This window comes from Thunnus thynnus, chromosome 2, assembly GCF_963924715.1.
Source record: "Thunnus thynnus chromosome 2, fThuThy2.1, whole genome shotgun sequence".
NCBI lineage: Eukaryota > Metazoa > Chordata > Actinopteri > Scombriformes > Scombridae > Thunnus > Thunnus thynnus.
In genome coordinates, this window is record NC_089518.1 from 4,827,879 (window position 1) to 4,847,935 (window position 20,057).

Consider the following 20,057-nt stretch of genomic DNA (forward strand, 5'->3'; position numbering starts at 1 on the left):
TGATAAGACTGATATCACTGTCATGTCTGTATGGTAAACATGAGGCTACAGCCAGCAGCCGGTTAGCTTAACTTAGCACGAAAATTGGAAAAGGAGGAAAACAGCTAGTCTGGCTCTGTCCAAAGGTAACAAATTCCACCTGCCAGCATCTATTTATCTAAGTGCATGTATAACGAGTTATATCTCATGTGTTTAATCTGTACAAAAAACTGTAAAAATGACATTGTGGTTTTTTGTTGGGTTATGTGCTGAATGCAATCACATCCTTGAGTCTTGTCTTCACTGTAAATTTGCCAGAAAGTGACTGCGCCTGGCCATAAAAGTCCAAGTGCTTAAATAGTCATACATGTTTGCAACAAACTAGTTTTGTCAGTCGGTTCAGTCAATAGTTAAACTTTCATAACAACTAATCTCAACTCTGTCTTGTGGCGTGCCCAAAGGTTCTGTTCTGGGTCCTATTTTGTTTACTGTATATATATTTGACCTTGGGCAGATAATTAGTAGTTTTACAGGTATATCTTATTACTGCTATACAGATGACATTCAATTGTACATTGTACCCTCAAAATATTGCAACATTGTCCATCATATATCAGGCACCAGACTACATTAGAAAACTACTGCAGCACTACCATTGATCAGAAGTCGCTGGTTATTTCTCAGTTCTATCCCTTTTTATTTATTTTTTCAATTTTTAATCTTATATTGCATCTGTATTATTTGTTTTCTTTTGTCTTTTATTTTTAAACAATTTGTGATTTCCATTCCAAAAATGTACTATAAACCTTAGCTTCCTATCCTAAATTAACATCACGGTCACCACCCTGACCTTTCTAATCTCAACCACTATCCTTTATGTGAGAACCTGCTAACCCTCTCTGATAACCTTAAATGTCCTCACTGAGCTTGGCAGTGAAGAGTCACACGGTTTTCATGTCAGGTCAGTGCTACTTCATTGCGTGATGTGTTTTTGTGTCATAAATAGATTTTTTCAATAAAAAGGCCCTGAAGCCCTTTTTTGAATGCCACAAGCTCAGGGGGGCCAATGTGCGCATTACATAACACAGTTTGTGTTGCTCTCTCTCACCCAAATGTTCTTGACTGGATCTGTGTGGGTGCATGTGTCCACGTGTGCCACGGTTGGCTGAACCAAAACTAGCCTAATCTGGTCTCAAAGCCTCAGGGGACCAAGCTGGTATCTCCATCATTACATGGAAACATCGGAGGGAGAGAGAGACTATGGTCCTGAGGTGTGAGTGTGACAGCTTGCAGAACATTGTGGGATAGTACACTGTGTTCTGGGTTATTCCACAAGTCTCTGACAAGCCTACAACAGACTCAATTAAAACTTCTCCTGGTAACACCTTCTATCATTCTAGCATTTCTAGTCACAACACATTCAAATACTGATGGAACACTGGCCCCAGTTATCTTACCCTAATATATTGCAGTTAAAGGATAAGGGTGCTGTTATTCTATATTTTTCCATGCGCAGACCCAAACCAACAATGTGTTAGACCATCTCTCAATACCTTATGTATGACTCTCATTAAACCTGCAACTCTTGTGAAACCTGAGTGTTACAGTCTGCCATAATTTCAGTCAATCTGACAATTAGAGTAAGTAATTTGATTGGTTGTTTTGCTTATAGGAACATCAATAAGTAGAGAAGCATTCAATTATTTATGTTCTTGTTAAAAATATTTTTATGTATTCAAATGCCTCATTATGCACTCAGAAATAAGACAATAATGACAGTGTCATCCAGTGCAATGGTGTGACTCACTGATGCATTTTTAATCATTTTAGGACAACATTAGAGCTCCATGGCACAGAGGAATAAGATACTGTATATCAAGATTTGGATTTGGTTTTTTTTGGGCCATACTTCATAGCAGCAATGTAAACTGAGTCAGGTCAAAGTCCAATAAAAAGTAAAGAGGAGTTTAGGAGTTTATTTCAATTATGTTTGGACGGCACATGACAGATGTCACATTGACTCATATTGATAGACTCATAGAGAATTATCACCAACTCTGCAGTTCTCACACAGTCTCAGTCTCAGCAGGCTGATGTTTTCAGTAAAAATGCTCTGATAAACCCACTGTACACTACTAGCCAAGCATCAAATAGCAGATAGACACAGTTAGTGACTAGCTGGTGAACATGTGGAGCATTAAGCACATATTTTTCTCAGGAGTTGGTGGACACCAAACAGAGCTAAAAGTAGAGTGAATACTGGACTTACATTCATCAGGTGACACAAACATGTCCCCAAATGAATGATAATGTTGCTCTATGTCTGCTGGATGTGTAATCAAACAACTGTTAGCTAAGACATTCACAACAACACCTTTTTACATGATAATGTTTCAGATTTTACAGCTTGTCCTGCTGATCCCCAAGTTACCAAATAAATTCATTAATGCAGCTTTATAATCCATTGTGCAGAATTTAACTACTTGGGAGGATGAATGTGCTCATTAAACTTTATGGCAATATACTAGTTAAATCATCAGATTTAATAATTGTACATTTTGGCTTGGAGAGGGTGGCAAAAATGAGAATCAATTATCTGAGGAGAATAAATGTGCTCAGTTAGACTGTTATACAGCATTTCTGTATCACAGAGAGGAAATGTTGGCCTAACGGTGGCACTATAAACATTGTGTTATTGTTCAAACTTTACCTATATACTTGATCCAGCAACATGTTTCAATAATGTGAGAAATATACTATGTTAATAAACTATGCTTCAGGGTTGTGTGGTGTTTCTGGAGGGAATGTTTTACCATCAGGTTTGCTCTGGGCCAGGATGGTGACCACTTCTCCTTTAGGAATCTCCAACAGGAAGAGCACTGCTTCCTCTCTCACTACACCTTGAAAATCCACGTTGTTCACCTGCAAGACACAAACAAGAACAACAGCAATTAGTGCATCAAACATCTGTCTTAACTATTAATGTTCATTTCATATACAGTACAGCACAAATATTTTTCTGTGAACTCACTTTCATGATGTAATTTGAACTATGTCTGAAAATTAGCACAACAATGGAAACATTGTCAGCTTCATTAAGTAGAAAAAAAAAAAGTTTATTAAATGAAATGAGCTGTGTCTTGATGGCTACCTTTAAGATCTGGTCTCCGATGCGGAGGCCTTCTTCCTCAGCAGGACTGCCCTCTTGAACACCAGCGATGAAGATGCCGACATCATTTCCTCCTGCCAGCCGCAGCCCGACACTGTCTCCCTTCTGGAAATTCACCATCACTGTGTTTGGCCTGCAGGGAGGTCAAACATGCTCCAGTTAAGGTTTACAAATTATCATCCACACTAATTGTTAGTATGTCCAGCTGAGTGTTCAATCACTCACTTTTATATCTCCTGTTTTTTTTCTGTGATCCTCTTTAATACATATCTAATAAAGAAGAAACCGTGCAAAAAGAGGACGAGTAAAGCAAAGCCATGCTAGTGGCACTGTGAAGCCGTACTTAGCCTATGCTTTGAGATAAATAGTAATGTCAGCATTCTAACATGCTAAAATTACAGTGTTAACATGCTGATGTTTGGCAGATGTAATTTTTACATTTTACATTAGTTTAGTTAAGAATTAGCATGCTAATGTTTGCTAATTAGCACTAAAGTACAGCTGAAGCTGATGGGAATGTCATAAATGTGCATCTAATTTTGACCTGATGATGGCGCTAGAGGAAAAGTCAAATTTCATGGTCATCCATCCAATATCTGTTGAGATATGGACCAAAGCAGTGTCCTGACTCACCATTGAGTCGGGCACCTCTGCCATCGACAGAGCCATGTTCCATGTGGGTACAAATTCATGCAAATGACACACAAATAACAATTTAATCTTGGTGCACTTGTTGGATGCATGCATTTTGGGGCAGAATGTGTCACATCTGTGCCTCAAAAAACTGCTGCAGAAACCTTCTGTGTTACTGAATGTGTTTGTTTCTGTGTTAAGCATTTTGATGGCTAATGTTAGACAAGAGAGTATGCTGTGTTATATGCCCAAGGTAGGTAGCTGTAGAAGATTGCTTGGTGAAATGGTGGCTCAGGCAGCAAACTTGTTAAGATGCTAGTTAGCTTAGCTAACATACTGGTCAGCTTGACATACTGTTAGCTGGTTGCAGTTAGTTAGCATGCTGTTAGCTGGTGATATTTACACAAAGTGATTATAAGTTGTTACAGGGTTGTGTTGAGTGTGTAGGTGCAAATAAAGGGGTGGGTATGATGGGGGGGGTTCTGGAATGCTGGAACCCAATGAGCCTTCTCAGTGTCACCAGGGCCCAACTCAATGAAACAGCAGTCATTGAGAGGATGACCCTGTAGACTTGCCTGCACTCTTACAGGAGGTAGGATTTTTTGATGTAACTACCAAAGCATTCTGGGGATACAGGCCAGGCAAGGGAATTTAGTCTCTTCCCCCCTTCCCCTTCCTCAGAATGCCTTGTGGTCCAACAAAGGCCGAGTACCCGTCACGACGGGTTGGACAAATGTTGAGCATGATGTAACAGCAAATCTGACAACGGGGGAACAGAGAAACGCCCTGAAACCCTTGGGGAATGGATCACAACACTCTTATATCATCTGCCAGGCCTTTACAGTATACTTATCATTACACAGTCCTAATTTTATCATAAACACAGAGCTAACATCATGCTATCAGATACACAGGATGCTAACACTGTGCTAACAGCCTTACAGCATTGTAAGTGTGTTTGGGTGAGAAAGTTGCTGCTGCTTTTTTATCAGATGTGTGGAAATAAAACAAATGGAACAGTTACACTTATTAAACTAACTAGTTAATCTTCATTCTTCAAGTTTTCTGTTGTTACAGTAAATAAAACTCCTGACAGAATATGAATCTAATCTTTGTGTCGCTTGTAGGAGTTTAAATCTGCAGATTCATGTTTTATCAGAAGTGTTTCTGTCAGTGGTGGAAGAAGTACTGAGATACTTCACTGCAGTAAAACCAGTACAACAATACCAATAAAGTAATGTAAAAACACTCCGTTACAAGTAAAAATCCTGCATGAAAAATCCTACTGTCTGATAGTCTGATAGTATGATGTTAGCTCGGAATGATGTTAACTTAAGACTGTGCAACACAAGTACACTGTAGCCTACAGGGCCGTGAGAAAAATATAAGAGAGTCTTGTAACTCATTCTCGCAGAGTTTCATGGTGTTTCTCTGTTCCGCTGTCATCAGATTTAATGTTACATAATGTTCGGCATCCCTCCTGACCCATCCTGATGGGACCTTCATCGGACCTCAAGGCATTCTGGGGATGTAGGCCCAGAAAGGGCATTTAGTCTCTTCCCAAGCATGGGAATTTAGTGTCTCCCCGGGCCATGGCATTATGATACTGCCTATGAAGCCAGTGATTTAACATGAATACTGGGCATCCATAGGAATGCTCACCCAACTTTTGGCACATTTTACTGTGTATTGATAACTAATCATCTGAATTATTTTAGCCATTACTATTTTTCCACTTATTGTCCACATCTAAGTAGTAATAACAACTGGAAATCCTTTTTCCTGAACTTAAATTTTCTATTTTTACATTCCTGATGGCCTGTAAGCTTCAAATCATAATCATCACTTCCTTCCACCCCAAATGATATGAACATAGCATCCCTGATATAAAATGCACAAGTGACATCACTACATTCTTCATACTGCCAACAGACCCTTAAATACACTGTCACAGCAGGGTGAACACAGCTCCCACATAATATTGATTTGGTATTGATTTTGCTGTGCTAGTTAGAAATATTTAGTTAGCTAGTTAAAAAAAAACACTACCAGCTGAACTAGGGACCGATCTGGGTTGAGTAGAGAACTGAGACAAAAGACAACAAAACTCACCCATATATTTTTTCATCTTCTGGACTTGGTCGGAGGAAAATCTTGGGCGTTGTTGTTACAGCGACTATAGAGAAGAAAATCCACAAGAATCTTGATTTTAAAAGACATGACTAGATTATTGTGCTACATATCACTCAACCTCTTGACTGTAGACTAAAGTTATTTACAATGTACAATGTGGTACAAAGTCAAGAGGATGTGATATGTAGCACAACAAGCACGCATGCACAGTGGTGTCTGCCTTATAGGAATGCTCTCTGGAGAATGAGACCGTGATTGCTGTTATTAGTCTTTGGAGCTGTGTGACGTGTTTTTGGACAACAACAAAGCTCTATGGCACAGAGAAATAAGATATATCAGAGTTTGGATACACACACAATACTTGTTAGTACATCAGTTCATTGTTGGTTGTATCATAACATGAGTTTTGTTGACATTGAGAAAAGTATAGAAAATGGCCAGCCAAATCCTTTTAGAATGTAGGGGCAGCTGATAGCAATTTTCTTTGAGATGGTCAAATAGATTAATATGTTTACCCTTTGTGTTCAAAAATATGATTTACATGCTTTATCATTTTATTGATTTAATTTGATTCAGTGTCTACAGTATGGTTGTTTGACTGGTATTTATTAAAAGACAGGTTCACAATTTTTCAGGTGTGTCTAAAACAACAGTCAGGAGCCCAAATGAACATTGAAACCTGTTTTTCTCACAGTAATCATTCTTCTTGTTCATACTGGCCATTAGAAGAGCCCTTCATAATGTACTTACAATGGAAGTGATGGGGGACAAAATCCACAGTCCTCCTTCTGTGTAAAAATGTATTTAAAAGTTTATCTGAAGCTAATATGAAGCCTCAGTTGTCCAAATGAGTCCCTCTTTTTGTTACTATACTTCCACCACAGCTCAACAGGGAAACACTGTCCGAGGGAACACAAAGAGGGAATTTGATGCTAAAAAGACCGTGAATGTGTCAGATATCCACTTGATATGACTAACTCAGACTGCTGAAGCCTCATATAAGCTTCACATCAACTTTTAAATGACTGTGTGGACACACTGTGGATTTTGGCCTCCATCACTGACATTGAAAGCACATTTGAAGGAGATCTTTTAATATCCAGTTTGAACAGGAGGAATGATTACAGAGGGGAAAACCTCTTTCACAGTTCATATGGATACCTGACTGTTGTTTTATAACACACTTGAAAAATTGTGAACCTGTCCTTGAATGTGAGAACTCTAACTGTGCCATGGTAGACTGAGGTGGATGGTGCAGTGAGTGATAACCTGGAGGCTCCTCTATGTGTTGCGTGTCTTTGTCCAGCTCAGCTAAGGCCTGATGGTCTTCAGGTACTCGGAATGGTGAAGCCATGGCTGACATCTTGGCCGACCTCAAAGGTTCTTCCCTGTCACACCCACACACACACACACACAAATATATATGCAGGATTAGAGGCTGTAAATGAACAGGACACCACCTGATCCTGAGTATGTTAAATTAGCTCATGTAGGAGGAGGACAAGATCACAATGGGAATCATGAATTTCAGGTCAAAATCTGTCAAATTTGAGTCCCAAGTCCATCGAGACAAGTCTAAGTCTCATCAAAGCAAGTCTGGAGTCAAGTCTCAAGTCACTGAGGCAAGTCCAAGACAAACAGATTGAAAATCAATTGTTTCAAGTCTCTCAACACCTGAGACTTGAATTTTCTTGCGTTCAACTCATCCATTCACCCATCCTACCTGGGGTTGTCTCTTTCATTAGAAGAGTGGGAGGAAAGATCAGACTGGCGGGACCTCCTCTCCTCTGGGGGGGAGTAGGAATGGTATGACTCCATCTCTGATATGTCTGACAGACAGGCAAACAGACAGAAATCTCAGTTAGACACAGTAGCACTCTTTTAAGCTAAAACCCCCTGTCCACTCTGCGTGCCACCACCACCAGTATGAAATGGTTCCCTCGGGAAGCCCCAACACCAGCTAATTAACCCCCGGGACAGAGTGAAGACATTATTAGAGATGTTTGTCAGAGTTATGAGGACAAACTTTGGTGCCACAGCTCAGTGCTCAAGATAAAAGCAGCCATTACTCAAACATGCTGAATTTATAGACCAGAAATCACCACAAAAAAAAAAAAAAACAGCATGATTGTTCAGATTTATGTAAGAACACCCAAAGTGCAAAAGTTTTTAGATTAATTTCCTACCTTCCACACAGCCACTGGTTTCCATTCATTTCAGTGTACTTTGAAAATCAGCTTCCATATTGTACAGTATGTTGATCAGCAATGATCCTAATACACTAGTGTTAAAATCCTGATGATTTCAGTCCTGGTTAATTTGCACCTGTGTTTACTGGCGGTAACAACATAAGCATTTTAATTTTCTGTTGGAAATGACAGTTGTACTGACTACTGGGGTCAGCAAACATGTCTTGAGCAGCAACCGCAAAGCAACTGGTGTATCTGTGTCAAGCTGCTAGGAACTGTGAAGTGATGTTGGCATACTGGCCTTTGAAAGGGACTACTAAGGGCAGCTCTGGAAACTGATCAGTATGGATGTCTCTCTTTGGAGGTTTTCAGGGTACATCCAATTGGGAGGCAGACCCAGAACACACAAGAGAGTATGTCCTATCTGACCAGGGAACGCTGTGGGAAACCCTAGGACCACTGGTAGAAGGAGGTCTGGGCTACCTTGCTTGGCTTGCTGCGATTGAAATCCCAGATCCAGATAACAGATCAAACATTAAATGATATATACACTGAACACTATTGCTGAAAAATTGTTGGCCTTGAATACTACCAAAAAATGGGGTTTGATATAACAGAAATGTTAAGAATCATAACTTTAAATAGACATCAGTAAAGCCAGAAAGAGTGAATTCAAGTTTGGAGACTTTCAAGAAATACTTTCTAAGGATCCATGAAGCAACCTCTGAAATGCCAGTGTGAGGGCAGTGGGATTATCCATACTGCTTTATAACCCAGAAACAGGCTGGTTGCTGTGGCTCAGAAAGTGCTTACTCATACCCCAGACTACTTTCCACAGAGACCGCCTGGCTTTCATTCAGTCCCTGTGAACATGGTGGCAGAGTCTTTGATTTGGCTGCTTTTATCTGACAGACTGTGGCACTTAGAACACTGCTCTGAAGAGAGGAGGGAGGGAGGCTGAAGATTGAAGCTTTGACAGAAGCCTGTACACCACCACACCAGAAACAAAAGAAGCTTTTGAGGACTCAGGTTTCAGAAGGACAAGCGAGTGAACCTCATAAAAGAGCGAATAAAAATTAGCAATAAGTCTGTCCCTCTGAAACCACAGACCATGACAAACCCCTTTACCAGCAAACAACTCTGTCACTTTTGACAATGTTGCAGGATTCCTTCATGGCTTTAGCCACATCATTTTGACCATCAATTTAACAACCCTTAGAGGTCACAGAGGAGGAGTGAGCTGGTTAGCTGGGGATCTGGCACAGCTGTGTTTCACCAGGGACAATCCAGTATGTGATGGTTAGTTTGATTAGAGTTAGAGACATTCTGCATGCAGGCTGTAACTAGAAGTGGAAGGGGAGTTGAGGTGGAGAGAGAGACAACAGAGGAGGAGAGAGACAGACAGTGAGAATAAGAGAAATGTGAGGATGACGTGTCAAACCTGATATGGATGAGGACTGGCCAAATATGTCAGAAATAACATCAATCATTAGGATTTATGTCAAAGCACCAAATTTGAGTGTTACATGGACAGTGTGTTGATGTAAAGGATTCAGAAATATAGCCATAACAAAGACAGGACCAATCAGAACACGGTCCTGCCCTCTTAAAGATGGTGATGTAGGCCACTCTATCTACCCATCACTGTAAAACCCAAACAACAAGATATCTTCACAATTATAGAGCACATTGGATAGTTGTGAATTCTAATAGTTTTGGTGACCACTTTCTCTGAAGACCTTTTGTTCTGCGCCACACTCAAGACTGGGGTCGGGTTCCAAGAGCCAGTTCTGTTTTTGGATCTGGCTCCAGGATGATAGAATAACTGGATTCACTTAGTTCTGACACTGATGATCTACTGTTGAATCTTTAATCTGTTCTCTATATTTTTTACTATAAAGAATAATATACAAAACATTCAGGTAGCAGGTTTATCACTTCAAGCTGACGGCAGAAATTTGAAGTGTCTTCTCCAAAAGCCAAAATGAAACTTGGTCATGGTCTGTTTAATGTGCTCTCTGTAGATGGTGTTTTGTGTATGTTGCAAAAAGAAACACCACTTTATCAGTATTACTGGTCAGAATTTCCCTGTTAAATTGCAAAAATGTATAAAATACCAATATTTAATATAGATTTATCTATCTAATAGAGACAATCTAATATCTATCTAATGAATTAGGAGCTCCAGTATTTAGAGCAAACACCTTGTGAAAAATAAGGTATAAAGGTCAGTAGGCTACAGACTTTTCAATGTGGCAGATACATTTCATCAAAACATCATAAATACTGTTGTTCATTTTCAAGTTGGAATTTCAAGTTTCAAGTTAGTTACATTGTTGTAAACTTAGCAAATGTTGATGGTTAAACTTGAAAAAATGAAGTCAGGGATATGAGAGGACATCAAATCAATGAGCTGATTCAATACTTATTAAGTCTGTTTGCGTCCATTCCATTTGGTCACTGTTAAGTAACTTTAACAAAGCTTTAGTTGTTAGTCAGTGTTTCAGTGAGTGGCAGAGATGCATCAGTGTATTTCCAGGTGAACAAACCCAACACACACACACACACACACACACACACACACACACACACACACACACACACACACACACACACACAGAGCTGCTCCATTACTCTGAACAGCATGTGCCAGGAAGGTGAATGCTCCGCTATGTTTGGCTCACAGCATAGTTATTTAACAAACTTGGTTTTGGATTGAGACATGTATCATAACTCTGTGGTGTTGCTGTATTGAACTGTATCTGTTATTGTCTCCTTGGAGGAACAAATGATTAGTAACATGTAACACTCTAAATAACCTGAGTTAACGATGTACAAAACAACAAAGCTTAAAGGTTGAAAAAAAAAAAACAACTCAAGGTAAAGTATCTTAAAACTTGAACAAATTCAACCAAAACTATCTGCATGGCTGTACACCACAGTAGGGAAGACAGAACATAGGTTTTTGTAATGTGGATGAACTGATCATTTAAAAATGGCATTGTGTTCATTCCAGTGAGCAGGGAGAAATTTAAGGGCTGTATGTTAACTGCTGTTTGATGCTATCATCTTAGCCTTTTGAGGATATATGGTGCTGAATATTAATATAAAAAATACAGCAAACATGCACACACACACACACACACACACACACACACACACACACACACACACACACACACACACACACACACACACTTGTCCACACACAGCTGAGGTGTAGAGGTGATGCAGCAGCACTGGGAGCAAACAGACAGACAGCTGTATTCCTACTGAGTCAACTCTGGGGATTAATCCACGACAATCTAATCTACAGAGCAGTGGGAATGGCTGTGGGGTGGGGTTGGGAGACTTGGTGAAGGAGATTTAGAGATTTATGTTTGACAGTAAATTCTTATCTTAAAAAACCCCAGAGATTTTTGGCATGGAAAGGAGTCGAGAGCTAAATGGGTCAGCCTCTGTCTGGAGAACTGCACATCCTGACTGTTTACAAGAAGGCAAAATAACGCGCGTCAGTTTGACGCATCTGTTAATCTCAAGAAAACCTAATTTTCATGTACTTTGAGGTTGATAAAATACTGTAAATACATAAAACATAACAAACATAATAAGGAGGCTAATTCCCTTTGTGTGAGGGACACATCACACTTTGTAGCAGGTACTGTCATATTAACAACATGCTCACTCATGTATTTTCTTTGTCACATTAAAACATTTTATTTTGTATTTGACTTCTATAGGATGTAACACAGCATTTAGTTAATTAGGCATGCCATATATTGTTCTTCTCAGGATATGTTAGGTTATTGCATGTGAGTAGTACCATACATGCGTGAATCGACTTTTTATGGAAAAAACAAAATATGTAAATGTAAATGTTCTAATTTTGGTCTTTATGTCCAGACATGTTCAATACAGCACAAATCTCTGTATATGAGTGAGAAGAGGAGATTGTCAGGGTGCCATGTTAGTAATGTCAAAAAAATGTATTGATAGAACCAAACAAACAAAAAACCACAAACCCCATTTTCAGTGATAAGATCACTCTGATTGTTATGCTGATTGTATTCGTTCTGTATCAGACATGATTCTGATTGATATCAATGTGACATCATCATGATGTCAAGTTTTTGGTAAAGAAGATAAAACCTTTTTTTTCTTGTTTACGTTACAGTGAATCTGCGTGTGCTTTTCAACACCTGCGGTTCTCGCGCACATGCATGTAGTTGTAAAAACTTTTATTGGAGAAAAAGACAGAAATTTGATTAATATGAACCAAGATCTCAAGCATGTTTTTTTCTGTAATACAAAGTGGATTTTATCCTTAACAGCAGAGAAACAGCCTTCTTTGTAAAGGGTAGGTTCTGCTGATTTTTTCTTTATAATGTATTTATGATGTCTGTGCGTTCTGGTTTGACAAAGTTATGATCTTGAGATTAAGGGGTAGAGTTTTTAATGCAAACTGCAGAAACAAAGGTTAAACTGAACACCCTGCAGAACTGCCTGTACTGACACACTACATACTGTATTGTAAGTGCAATGTTTTTTGTTTAGAGTGATCAGAAATGATAAAAACAATGTTATTATTCTGCATGTTTCTTGATTCTCTATGTTCTGTAAACTCTAGGCAGCACACGTTTATGCATTTATCATTATTGCAGTTGCAAATTCTAAAATCTGTGCTGACATTGTGTCAGGTTACCACACAGGGCTTTAAAGCCAGTCTATGTAATGAATAAGTAGCACAATTATTCTCTAACAAATCAGAAATGTCACTCATAAGCAATAACATGCACCATTTTGCTGCTACAGTCTAATGTTCAGCTTTAGATATTCTATATATTGTTAACTTACATTACTCGGTCAGTTCACTGACCTTATGACTCTTCTCTGTTTGTGCTGTTGTTAATTCATTTGAGATTGAGGATTTCCTATAATACATGAATATTTCCTTGGATTTCAATTGATCTGGTTGGTTACTTACTATGTGTTGTCTCTATTCTCTTCTGAGAAACTTCATAGGAAGTTGTTAAGAAGATATGGGATGAATATTGGTGAGTCCAACAGTGCATGGAAAAAGGAGAGCAACTAGCCTAGCACAGTTTGATATACACTGTATGTTAGGTGAGAATATCTGTATCTATTTTGTTACTTTTTGAACCGTAGCATCGAGTGTACAGTTTTCCAGACAGCAAATCTGCAGCCAGCAGCAGAGTCCTCCCCAGGTTTCAGACAGCAGTGAGGTATAGTGAACCTATTAGTGCACTGAGATGTGTGAAAGTGATGTGAGAATGCTTGCATGAAATGGAAATATAGTGAGAGACAACAGGGAGATGTTGGGAGGGTCAGATATACCACCTGGACAGAAAACGGCGAGTTTCTACACTGTTAGGACAAATCATTAATATGTTATTACACTGATAATTCAACAAGCATCTTACCCACAGTACGAGTCACGCTTTGTCATGCAACACCTCTGTATTCACAAAAATAAACCATCACCCTTTGTCTGAAACATCATGGCATGATTTAATGATGAAACATCTAAGAACATTGTAAAAGAAATCACCTCCATCGGATACAAGATGAAGGCAACTTACAAGCTTCTTCCACTGGCATTATTCAACTTCTATACTTAATGAATCACACAATTCAAAGAACATAGTGATTAAAATAAGTTTATTTATTCAGGAATATGAACCATGTATTAAAAAGTTAAAAGATTTAGAGCAGTATAAAGAGAAGTGCAAAAGGTGTGAAAGCTTTACAACTTAGTCTGGTTGTGTCACAGCCGTTTTACAGCTTAGAAAAAGGCAACAGATTGTTACACATGCTGTGTCTCGGGTGGTCCTTCATCTAAAAGTATGACATATTATCTGGAAGAGAAAACACAGACAAAGATTGCACTTTTGAGCGATTACAGGGATCGCTTTTGCTTGTCAAGATGATCAACTTCAAATCAATGTGATCAGTTCAGTTTCTAGTCAGATTTTTTAGGAGGGCTGAAGCTTTTCCTACAATCAGGTCAGGTGCTTACAGTCAGCCCACACTGCAGTCTGCTGCTTTTAATCAATCCTGACCTGCTGACCGCTCTCTTTTCTAAGAGCTATACAGAAGCTAAACAGCTGCCAGCAGAAACTCTAGACTGCTTCCTTTCAGATGGTATTTTTAACCCCTTGAATGCCAGATATTTTTAACCTTTGTACATGTGTGTACATACACACAGTGTGGCTGTATGTCTATAGAAAACAGTTGAAATAACGCCAATGGACACATTTCTACTTATTGCTTTCATCACAGATCCATAGTCAGTCTACTGTGTTCGGTATGGAGGCAGAAATGTGCCAAGAGGAATGATAATTAACTTTTCAGTTAATTATCATTCATTCATTAGATATTGTATGTCACTGAAATTTTTATTATCTACAATTAAATTGTAAATGGCACTAGCAATTACATTGAATTATTTAAAAAAGCTATGAAGTTATAACAAATAATAATTAATGTGCTAATTACTGATTATATCTTTGTCATCATTTTGTTCTCATGTTTTTATTTATTCACGGATAACTGAAGACTTCCAATAATTAATAACACTTACAATTTACATAGGGCTCTGGCGGATTGCTGCCTTTCTTAACTACTTCATTACTTGTAGAAAAACTTATGATGATTCAGTTACAATGTTCTACAGTGGTAGTAACGCTCTCAACACTACACAGGTAGAGATAAGAACACTCCCTGAAGCTATTCCACCCTTGAATGGAAAACTTCAGGAGTTTGTGCTGTTTTTAGCTAAATGTCTTCTTTATAATTATGTTTATTCATATGATGGTTGTATTGGAACACTGTGCTGTTCTTGTAATGGTAATCAAGTCAACTTATTTATAAAAAAGTTTCAAAAAAGTCTAATGACTAATGAACTGAATTTAATAATTGGCATTTTTAATGATCACTGTATGACTGTTATGTTAATTACTGTATTTAAAATGCACATTCATTTAGTGAATCACTAAACTATCTCAATTAAGAAATGAATAGTATTTACCTATTAACCTTTGAAAAAAATCTATTATTATTCTGGTGACACACTTCAACCCACACAGCTTGGAGCAGATCTGAGAAGCTCTGTGTCTTGGTCCTCTGTCAAGGTTAAATTGATAGAGGACTAAAAACACTGCATATATTTACACTATGACTCTTAAAATTGAATGATCAATCCTACATGTAATCTTAGCCTTAAATCAGTGTCCTTCATGCTGAAACATAAGCCTGACCTGGACTTAAATCACAGTTTGGTGGAGTAACGAAAATTCAGCCACAACATACAGTGTTTCCCACACGCAGGCTTCTCTCAGGTCTGCTTAGATCGACATACAGCACTCCTAGTATATTATAAGGTCATAAATATGAGGTCACACATTACTTATTGAATTGATTTGATAGAATTTGAAGATTTTATTGACACTTTGAGGTGTCCATAGCTCTCTGATTAAGGAAATAGTACGAGGATGAGGAGAATAATTACAAGTATTATAATAAAGCTCACAAACGGACCATTTGTTGTTTGTGACGTGTCTCCATCCAGACTACCGTCGCTGTGGGAAACACTGTACGCAGCATTCCTGCCTACACCACACGATAACCACTGCTAATCACTCTGTGGTTTCACACCAACCCTACTGGTCAGGTCTAGTGTTCAGTGACTCACCATCATTATCAGAGTCGGAGTCTGCGAGCGGGGGGATGCGGACCAGGATCTGGCGGCGGTCTCTCTGGACCACCAGCTGCAGCTTCCCTCTCGACTTCTCTATCAGCTTCCCAGCATCATGCAGGGAGAGGTTCTCTGTCACTGTCCCATTGATCTGCGCATGCACACGCACACACGCACACACACACACGCACACACACACACACGCACACACGCACACACACGCGCACACGCACACACGCACGCACACACGCACACACGCACACACGCACACACACGCACACACACGCACACACACGCACACACGCACACACATACACACACAGTACAGACAGTCAAAGACTATGGGAGATCTGACGGTGGAGCTTATTTTTGTTTCTTTTAAATTTTTAGATTGTTTCTTGAATGTGATATTTTATAATTTATAATTTAGATAAATCTTGCAAATTTTATTTATCTGAAAAAACTTAATCTGTTTTTGTTTTTAAACTTGCATTAAAATACTAATATTACTCAAATAAAATAAGAGAACGGTGTGTTGTGTAAAATTAAATAACTGGTTCACAAATACGCTTTTGGTGTTGCAGACCATCTGACATCTGCGGAATCACTTGATTAAAACATCCATCCAAATGAAGCCACGCCCACTTATGAGCCTTCATCACAGGTTACGGCCTTGGTGGAAATGAATTGTTCAACCAAAGAGTGATTTTCCTTTTCAGATTGTTTCATCTGAAGGATGTTAAGAAGGCTCAAAGATACAACAGTATCCAGAAATTCACAAGCTAAAAAAACAACTTTGTATAACAAGTGTTTTTCTTCTTTATTCATTTAATCATCTAGTGAGCCCTCATATTTATATGTGAGGAGGGTCCTGGGCCTCTGGGTTGGGAACCGCTGTGATGGATGTGACTGTATGACTGCGCTGTCTGTGCACCTTGAGAATGATGTCTCCCTCCTGCAGGTTCCCGTCCTTGGCAGCCAGGCCTGTGCTGGTCATCTGTTTGATGAAGATCTGACTCCCCAGACGTAGACCATACTCTAGAACACACCAACAACACACCACAGTTACTGCGAACCCTGCTGGGACTGACGGGAGATATTTCATGTTGGAGGTGAACACGGTACTGTCCAGCAGATGATTTCTCTCTTTCAGTTAGTTGCTGGTTCCATATTGCCTTTTCACATTTCATTGTCTAGAAGCTGCAAATGGCTATGTTGCTAATTAAAAATGCACCTTTTTAAAGGCAGACATGCAAACAGGGTACATGTGTTACAAGAGAATGCAAAATGTTATGAAGAAAATGATAGAAAAATGACAGGTTTTAACACTATAAACAGTTGATGTTAGAGTTACAATTGAAGCAATGAAAGGGTTTGAAGTGTCAGGTGAAGTGAACACAATTAAAGGAGCTGAAGTGAGTTCAAAAGTATTTGAGAGTACAGTTTAAAGTTTCATCCTTGTTAGTCTCGCGATACTAGACGATCAGAGATCTCAGTCTACCGGAGTCTGGGGATTTCTAAATGCAAGGTAGTCGCTTGAACAGCAGCGAGAACGGCTGCTGACAAACCTGCGCCCCTTCAATTTTGTCAAGGTCACACCTTGCCGGAAATGCTGCTCTCCCCCCCCATTCTCCTCCGTAGTGAACTGCATGTCACCAGTGTTAACAACGAAACCTGGGAGATTGTCATCAGTCTCTATGAGCGAAGCGTTGACTTGTCAGTCTGAATTTGAGCACTTAAAGCAGTTGAACTACGAGTTGAAAAGTAAGAGATTAAAGCAGCTTAAATGTCAATTTACTCAAAACAACAAAATTGAAAGTTTGAGTTGAATATGAAGCAGTGCAAATAGAGTGTTAGCAGTGTGTTCACTATAAGGAGGTGAAGTGTCAATTGGTATAAAAGGAGTTACAGCAGTGATGACGTTTGTCTGTCTACATGAAGAGCAAAGAGTATGTAAGAAATATCTTTATTTTAAAATGCTCTCATCTCAATTCAAAGTGATAATATTGTGATTCTCATTGTAACCAGTCATACAGTCCTTCTTGTAAACAGCAGCCATGACAGGTAGCTGGTGTGTTTTACCTTCGTTGGGTCTGTTCTTCACCAGCAGGACGTTGACAGGTTTCTCCAGTGGCTCCAGCTCTCTGGAAGGTTCTGGGGATGGAGGGTTGTCATGAAGCTGGTCTCTGCTCCTGTACCTCCCTCCTCTTCCTCCTCCTCCTTCTCCTCGCTCATACTTGTCCTCCATGCGGTAGCTGTCCCCGGGGCTGCGTCCTCGGCTGTGGTACTTCTGACGGTCAGCGCTGGTGTCCAGGGCTCGTCCCCGGCTCCCGTCCCTCCTGGATCTGTCGGGACTGGGAGAGGATCTCTCCTGGCTCCTCCCGCGGCTCCTACCAGTCTGGTTATAGTCCCGTCCTCCCCTGTATTCAGGCTCCAGGTACGCTTTGCTGTCAGAGGGATGGTCACGGCCTTCATCGCGGTACCAGCCGTTGTCATTGTCGGCATCATAGTAGTGAGTGGAGGGGGAGTAGTCCCGACTGTCTCCGCCTGGGGACGGGGGCGGCTTCAGTGAGTGGACCGCCACCTTACGAGGTCTCTTCACCGTCTGACAGAGAAGGAAAAAAAGAAAAACACAAACAGTCTGTTAATTACAACCATTTAGACCAGTGAGGTTCAATTCACACCCCCTGTCTGATCAGATGAGTCTCTCCATCAACACCACCAGGCATGTTCCCAATGTGTTCACTGGAATGCATTTTAAACAATGCTATTTAACACTATAAATGATATTACAGTGGATATTGTTATAATAATTGTTTCATACAAGACCTGTATGTTCCTGGAGTGTCAAGACTGTCGCTCTTGACACTCACACCAATTAATAATCGTATTTGCATTTTGTTTTAAACCTAAACACAAATATGTGGATATATTTTTTTCTCCCAAACATAATTTTTAGTTTTTTGAAATTCTGAGATTCCCCATGAAAACTGCAAAAGTACTTGTTGGGTTGATAAAAGTAGCCCTGGTTGGGATTCACTCATTTAAATGATTTAGATTTCTTAAAGGACACACATGTCCAATGCCAGTCAAAAGTTTGGACACACTTTCCCATTCCCTTGATGAGAGAGTGTGTCTTAACTTTTGACGGGTACTTTATTTAACAAAGATTTTACAGGTTTTTGGTTGAGACCAATTCAGACTTGAAATCACAGTTTTGTTTTGTTTTGTTTTGTTTTTTTACTTGAAACACAAGAAACTGCAAAGATCTGAGATAAAAGATAAGTTGAAAACTCTCATATGTTGCTCAGTTGATGGAGAAATATTGGACTGATTAAGACATAACTGAGAACAGAGGGTATGTGAGTCATGTAGATGTAGAATAATATTTTCATATTAAAAAGTTTTTTGGAGTGATCAGAACAAGATCAGATCTACCAAGTGTCACATTAAAAACGTGCACGCCACCAGTTAACGATTGTATCAGTGATCTTTGTACTCTCATTTTCTTTCCTTTCATAGTTCTTTGAAACAGCAATAATGAAATGTTTTAATGAATGTCTATTTGATCATGATAGAGCAGATTCACAACTATTTTAAAATCTGTATTTTATTCCTGTCATTCACATCTGATGCCTGTTATCATGTCACCACTGCTCCATGTTCACATGACAGCCAACTACATGGAAACTAAGCAACCTCTATGCTAATGAAGGCCACAAGATGTGTTTGAAAGCTCTGGAAAAAATGAGTAAGAGGACCTTTAATTAAGATTTGTATCTGCTTGTTCTCTCCAACATTCCATTTTTATATTTCTCGCTTTTAAAAGAAGGAAAACAACAGAACAGAAAACAGACCGTCTGTGTACTTTAATTTTTTGAACTGTGAACTGACTGAAAAAAGCAAATATTAAAAGAGAGATTAAAAAAGAGACACGACTTTAACTAAAAGGCTTCTATTTCTGACTCTCTAAGACAGGAGTGAGAGAACTCCACTATATGCAGCGGGATGTCGTGAAAGCTGTGATTCAAAGCAGCACGTCACATTCCCTTGACATGTAAGGCTTTTATATTTAACTGTGTGGACCAGTGAGATTAGTCCAGTATACACATGGGAGAGAACTGCTGCTACTTTTAGAGCTGCAGCAGCGTGAGAGGCAGCCAGGCTGAAAACCTGAGACATTAATGTCACACACACACACACACACACACACACAGATACTATGTGTTCCTGTAGATGT

General features: G+C 39.3%; 1 protein-coding gene across 4 annotated transcripts in view; it reads right to left on the minus strand.

The window, feature by feature from the left end:
- LOC137190649 (tight junction protein ZO-2-like) overlaps nt 1-20,057 on the minus strand; it is a 100,663-nt gene that overhangs the window by 32,251 nt on the left and 48,355 nt on the right. For 3 of the 4 annotated variants that reach the window (XM_067600174.1, XM_067600179.1, XM_067600186.1), the window contains exons 5-12: nt 17,900-18,422; nt 16,752-16,855; nt 15,815-15,968; nt 7,638-7,743; nt 7,184-7,302; nt 5,894-5,957; nt 3,131-3,281; nt 2,793-2,901 (exon numbers count right to left, since the gene is read on the minus strand). In XM_067600174.1, the coding sequence (XP_067456275.1) occupies nt 2,793-2,901; nt 3,131-3,281; nt 5,894-5,957; nt 7,184-7,302; nt 7,638-7,743; nt 15,815-15,968; nt 16,752-16,855; nt 17,900-18,422 (1,330 nt within the window). Of the gene's footprint in view, nt 1-2,792; nt 2,902-3,130; nt 3,282-5,893; nt 5,958-7,183; nt 7,303-7,637; nt 7,744-13,765; nt 13,980-15,814; nt 15,969-16,751; nt 16,856-17,899; nt 18,423-20,057 lie in introns of those variants that run through there. The other variant, XM_067600193.1, reaches the window with a different exon arrangement.